The sequence below is a fragment of the Littorina saxatilis genome, linkage group LG16 (assembly GCF_037325665.1).
Source record: "Littorina saxatilis isolate snail1 linkage group LG16, US_GU_Lsax_2.0, whole genome shotgun sequence".
Taxonomy (NCBI): Eukaryota; Metazoa; Mollusca; class Gastropoda; order Littorinimorpha; family Littorinidae; genus Littorina; species Littorina saxatilis.
This window is the reverse complement of record NC_090260.1, coordinates 41,460,583-41,467,456: the sequence shown is the minus strand read 5'-3', so window position 1 is coordinate 41,467,456 and position 6,874 is coordinate 41,460,583. Positions and strand designations below refer to the sequence as shown.

General features: G+C 40.6%; 1 protein-coding gene across 1 annotated transcript in view; it reads right to left on the bottom strand.

The window, feature by feature from the left end:
- The window catches only part of LOC138951076 (uncharacterized), a 26,560-nt gene extending 21,905 nt beyond the window's left edge, over positions 1-4,655 (bottom strand). Inside the window, exon 1 of the mRNA XM_070322740.1 lies at positions 4,498-4,655. Coding sequence (XP_070178841.1) covers positions 4,498-4,500 — 3 coding nt within the window. The 5' untranslated portion in view covers positions 4,501-4,655. The remainder of the gene's footprint in view (positions 1-4,497) is intronic.
- Positions 4,656-6,874: the final 2,219 nt, after the last annotated feature.

Below are 6,874 nucleotides of genomic sequence, written 5' to 3'. Positions count from 1 at the left end.
AAGAAGAAACGGTATTGTTTTGTTGTATGCTGAATTAAATGATTTGGATGCAAGGTTAGCGAATGACCCAGATAACTGTGGAATGCAATGCGAGCATGAGAACCTTAAGTTAAAAATAGAATTAGTTGAGCAGTGTAAAGCTCGCGCAGCCCAAGTACGCGCCCGTGCGAAGTGGGTAGAACAGGGAGAAAAGAACACAAAGTATTTTCTCAACCTTGAAAAAGCCAGAGCAAATGCGAAGATAATGGACAGTATACAGTGTGAATCTGGGGAAGTAATAACTGACCAGCGTGAAATCTTGAACGCGCAAAAAAAGTACAGTGAACTGTACAATGCAGATTTGTACAGAAAAAAAGTAAACGTTGAAAACATGGACGAGAAGGTGGATCAGTTTTTATCTGATGTGACAACATTACAGATTTCAGATTTTCAGAGAAATGAGTGTGAAGGGTTAATAACTGAAAAGCCTGTCAAATGGTTGTGTGATGTGTCTAGTGTGTTGGCGAAGTGTTTTGTGCTTGTCACCTCTCGCTTTCAGCCCTCACCGCTGGCTAGCACTGTCCTTTTCAGGACAACGCGAAAAGAGAGCAGCTTGCGTCAGTCTCTCCTGCCAGTACATAACCTCTCCACAGCAAGCCCTTTGTAGTGCCTCCATCGTGACGACAGGCGTGAACTAGGTACCGAAAGGCCCCAGGCTGAACTACAAGGACTCGGAGGAGGTTGGCCCCCAGACGTGTGGCATGCAGGCCCACCGGCGTGTGGATACGCCCTGGTGCCCACGAACCAACCCCCAACTATGGTTTAAATAGCCGGGCAGGACAGGCTCGTCAACCCTGGAAGGCAGCTGTCCTAGGAGAAGATCACTCCAAAATTAAAACGAGGGCAGAGGAGGCTCACTATCCCTGCAAGGAAACTCCTCTAGGAGAAGGACCACTCCAAATTTAAACCCACGTAGTCCCCCGAAGACGGAAGACATCGGCCATTAGGCGGGGAGCAGACCGGATGTCTACGCTTACTACGACAAATGAAACCGTCGAACGCAGAAGAAGAAGAACTGAAAACGAAGCTCTCGCTGCACTTAAACAAATGAAATCTGGGTCGGCCCCTGGGGTTGATGGTATTACTGTAGAATTTTTGAAAGTGTTTTGGACCCGCATCAGAACATTGTTAATTGCGTCTTTTAATGCAAGTTTTGACGATGGAAAATTGTCTTCCACGCAGCGCAAAGCTGCCATTACCCTAATACACAAGGGAAAGGATTTGCCTAAAAATGAATTAAAGAACTGGAGACCCATCTCCCTTACAAACAGCGATTATAAACTGATAGCCAAGTGTTTGGCAAAAAGGTTAGGAAGCGTTATTGGTGATATTGTTCAAAAAGATCAAGTCGGTTATGTTAAAGGCAGAAAAGTATCTACAATATTAAGGTTAATTGATGATGTAATCGAACAGTCACACGAGTTAAATCAACCTGGTCTGTTGGTCGCAATTGACTGTGTTCAAGCGTACGATAGTATTTCAAAAGAGTTTATTATTAAAGCCTTTCAAAAATTCGGGTTTGGGCCAGAGTTTGTTCAATGGGTGACTGTGTTAATGAACGACACGGTTAGCTCAGTGCAGTATTGTGGGTGGTTGTATGATTTTTTGATGTGAAAGCCGGGATTCGTCAAGGATGCCCGTTTTCATGTTTGGCCTTTGTACTGGCCATTGAAATGCTGGCATCAAAAATAAGACAGTGTAGACGTATTAAAGGAATTTCGTTATGGAATAATGTTGATATTGCAACCGTTATTAAAATTGCTCTGTATGCAGACGATATCACCCTTTTTTTTAAAGGATGAGATTGATATGTATTATGCACTTGAAATAATGAATGACTTTTCTAGCTTTTCAGGCTTAAGGATACATATAAGAGAAAGTCTGAGGCGATGTGGTTGGGTAGTAGGAAACATTGTGATAAAACATTTTATAATTTTGTTTGGAAGAAAAAGTTGAAGATTTTGGGTGTAGAAGATAACTGGACTGGAAGAATAAGAAATATTAAGCGATTGGTTTGTGCATGGGAGAAGCGAAATTTGAGCATTATAGGGAAAATATGTATTGTGAAAACGTTTTTAATTTCACAATTTGTGTATATTATGCAAACGTTTGTATTACCTGACTGTGTTTTGAATGAAGTCAATACCTTATTGTTTAGATTTTTGTGGCGAAAAAGAGATTGTAATCGGAAGGCCCTTGAAAAGGTGAAAAAAAGCGTTTTATGTTTTGAAATTGAAAAAGGTGGTTTAAAAATGATCAATATTAGGCAAATGCAAATTTTTTATTACAATGGGTTTTACAACTGACTACATCAAATGAAAATGATAATTGGAGTTTCACTCCAAAGATGATGTATTTGCGTTTTGGAAAGCATTTTGAATGTTTCTTATCGAATGTAAACAGTGCAAGATTTAAAGGGTTAGACCTAGTGAAATCACACTTTTGGAAAGCAGTATTAAAATATTGGCTGGATAATAACCCTGGGACAGTCGGGCCGACTTTATTATGGAATAATGCATGCATAACGTATAGTGGCAAAGTTTTATTTTTTGAAAGTTGGATACAACGAGGTGTATTGGTATTAACTGACATTGTACGTTCGGGAGACATATTATCATATCAAGATATATGTGATTTGATTGGATATTCGCCAAACCGAATTCTTGAATGTAATGTTGTAAAAGCTGCTGTGTCATTATTTATGAGGAAAAATGTTGTAAATATGACTGATGATGTTTGTATTACCTTACCACTGTTTAACAGCAAAAATGTGTTAAGTGCCAGAGAATATAGGAAAGAGATTATGAATATATAAGAGATTATTAATATATAAGGACTGGGTGGCCGAGTGGTAACGCACTTGCGCTCGGAAGCGAGAGGTTGCGAGTTCGACCCTGGGTCAGGGCGTTAGCAATTTTCTCCCCCCTTTCCTAACCTAGGTGGTGGGTTCAAGTGCTAGTCTTTCGGATGAGACGAAAAACCGAAGTCCTTTCGTGTACACTACATTGGGGTGTGCACGTTAAAGATCCCACGATTGACAAAAGGGTCTTTCCTGGCAAAATTGTATAGGCATAGATAAAAAAATGTCCACCAAAATACCCGTGCGACTTGGAATAATAGGCCGTGAAAAGTAGGATATGCGCCAAAATGGCTGCGATCTGCTGGTCGATGTGAATGCGTGATGTATTGTGTAAAAAATCCCATCTCACACGGCATAAATAGATCCCTGCGCCTTGAGTCCGAGTCTGGAGATACGCGCGCGATATAAGACTTCATATATATATATATATAATATGAAAACAGATGTACCATGTTCCGGAGGATTTTGGAAGAGAAAGTTTAATGTAGAAATTGATGAACGATCTTGGATAGTTGCCTATCAGTCAACACAAGAGACTAGGTTAAGAGTTTTACACTGGAAAATTATGCACAACATTTATCCGACCAACATTCTCCTGTGTAAAATGAAAGTAACGGAAACTAATAAATGTAATTACTGTTGTGATGTAACTGATTTCATTGAACACTTCTTTTTTGAATGCCCGGTTGTATACAAATTCTGGAAGTTTATTGAAGAATTTATTTTTCGTACTTTAGAAATTAAGATTGTTTTGAAAGTTAGTGATGTTTTATTTGGTATGCATTTTGTAGTGGTGAAAAAGGCAACTATGTATAAATTGAACCACATTATCTTAATCGGAATTATGTGCGTTAGTGTATATAAAAAACAAATTCGTTTTTACCGTTGGAAAGTATTTTTAATAGGCAGTTACAGATAAGAAGCATTTTTGTGTGAGTGTTCGAAGAACAAAACGTTAAAAAAAGTTAGCTTGTTGTACTCGATAAGTTGTATTTTATTCATTGTATGAGATATTGTTAATTGTTGTTATTTATTTGAATAAAATTGTTTGGAAAAAAAAAGATGTAGAAAGAGGAAGGGTGCCAGCCAGACTAACAAACACAGAGACCCAATGGCGAACACGAAATACTGCGCGAATACAGACTTCCATAATAACAAGGAAATCAAAGAGAGAGTGTACAAACAAAGGACGATGAAATAAGAGCTGTGCAACAGCAGCATCAACGATGACATCAACAGCAACGTCAACGATGACATCAACAGCAACGTCAACGATGACATCAACAGCAACGTCAACGATGACATCAACAGCAATGTCAACGATGTCATCAACAGCAACGTCAACGATGACATCAACAGCAACGTCAACGATGACATCAACAGCAACGTCAACGATGACATCAACAGCAACGTCAACGATGACATCAACAGCAACGTCAACGATGACATCAACAGCAACGTCAACGATGACATCAACAGCAACGTCAACGATGACATCAACAGCAACGTCAACGATGACATCAACAGCAACGTCAACGGACGACAAAGACGACGTCCGACGACAACAAGAACAACAAGTAAACTACATTTATACATACCATGGTCGTCTAGACTGTTCTTCCAACATACGAGTTCTTTGAGACTTTGGCCCGTTGGTCTGTTGCAATGTTAGCCCGAAATGACCTGCGTTTTATACCCTATTCAGCTATGAAAGGTGACAAAATTAATATAATTTTCTGCGCAATGTTCTCCAGCAATCGGTGTCAAAATCTGAGTTGAATGCACGACCACGAAAAGATAAACATCGGATGTTATTCTTTAAAGGCACAGTAAGCCTCCCGTAAACCATCACAGAGCTCCCCGAGCGTCTACATACAGTACAAGCATACTTCCATTTAAACGCTCACCGAACGGGAACATCCTGGCTGCTTTCTGTCGAGTGTGAGAAATTTTCAAAGAATTTATTTTCGTGGACTTGGCCCTTTACAACAATGGCGCCTCGTTTTGGTGCTGGACGGCTGTTATGAATATCCCGGAAATCACGCCAGGACAGTAAGCCTCCCGTAAACCATCACAGATACTGTCAGGCTTTTACACACAGTACAAACACCCTCCCATTTGAACGCTCACCAAACGGGAACATCCTAGGTGCCCTACGTAAAAAGCGAGCAATTTTTCAAGAATTAATTTTGCAGATTGTCTCGAACACTTTTTGGACCCATCCTGAACTCAGGTCAAAAATGAGTTACTTCCCTTAAACTGGCCATAGCCGTGGATCGATGATTATCAGAATGTTTTTGGACCGTGGTGCGTTTTTGCGCTAGACCTAACTTTTAAAATCTAAATAATAAATTGACAGCTTGTTACACAAACATATAAGAATTCTTTTTTCATCAAGACAAGATCAGTGCAATTCGAAGTTGTGAAAGTTTGAAAAAAGAAAAGCCCGGAAGCAGGGTCACGCAAGGGTCGTAGCAGACGACGGTTTATGCGGCATATCGCCGTTCCTCTCAACAGTCAAAAGCCATCGCTAGAGTTCTTGTGAACCACAGCCGTTTGTTTCGTGTATAAAAACGTGCTATTGTAGATAAGCTCACATCGAGTCGCATTCAAATGACTAACTGACGACTACATTGTGAAAAAGGGAAACTGGATCACACGGGTTCACGATGGCTCAGGGGTAAGATAAACCACGCAAAAATAAATTCTTTGAAAATTGTTCGCTCTTTACGGAGGGCACCTAGGATGTTCTCAATCGGTGAGTGTTTAAATGAAAGGGTGTTTGTAGTGTGTGTAAAAGCCTGACCGTATCTGTGATGGTTTACGGGAGGCTTACTGTGCCTTTAATAATACGCTCTCTAGGCCATCCTCTCCGACACAGCTATAATCTCTCGATCGAATCACGCTCGGTTTTCACGCACAAAGGCACATCCTTTCGTAAGTTCATACGGATGGAACACAACGAAGCACAACGCATCACAAGTCCGTCAAAAGGATCAAAAGGCAACACACAGCATCACAAGGCAGCACAAAACATCTCAAGGCAGCACAAAACATCTCAATGCAGCACAAAACATCACAAGGCAGCACAAAACATCTCAAGGCAGCACAAAACATCGCAAGGCAGCATAAAACATCACAAGGCAGTACAAAACATCACAAGGCAGTACAAAACATCACAAGGCAACACAAAACATCACAAGGCAGTACAAAACATCACAAGGCAGTACAAAACATCACAAGGCAACACAAAACATCACAAGGCAGCACAAAACATCACAAGGCAACACAAAACATCACAAGGCAGTACAAAACATCGCAAGGCAGTACAAAACATCACAAGGCAGTACAAAACATCAAAAGGCAACACAAAACATCACAAGGCAGTACAAAACATCACAAGGCAGTACAAAACATCACAAGGCAGTACAAAACATCACAAGGCAGCACAAACCATCACAAGGCAGCACAAAACATCACAAGGCAGCACAAACCATCACAAGGCAGCACAAAACATTAAAAGGCAGTACAAAACATCGCAAGGCAGTACAAAACATCACAAGGCAGTACAAAACATCAAAAGGCAACACAAAACATCACAAGGCAGTACAAAACATCACAAGGCAGTACAAAACATCACAAGGCAGTACAAAACATCACAAGGCAGCACAAACCATCACAAGGCAGCACAAAACATCACAAGGCAGCACAAACCATCACAAGGCAGCACAAAACATCACAAGGCAGTACAAAACATCACAAGGCAGTACAAAACATCACAAGGCAGTACAAAACATCACAAGGCAACACAAAACATCACAAGGCAGCACAAAACATCACAAGGCAGGACAAAACATCACAAGGCAGTACAAAACATCACAAGGCAGTACAAAACATCACAAGGCAGTACAAAACATCACAAGGCAACACAAAGCATCACAAGGCAACACATAACATCACAAGGCAGCTAAAAAC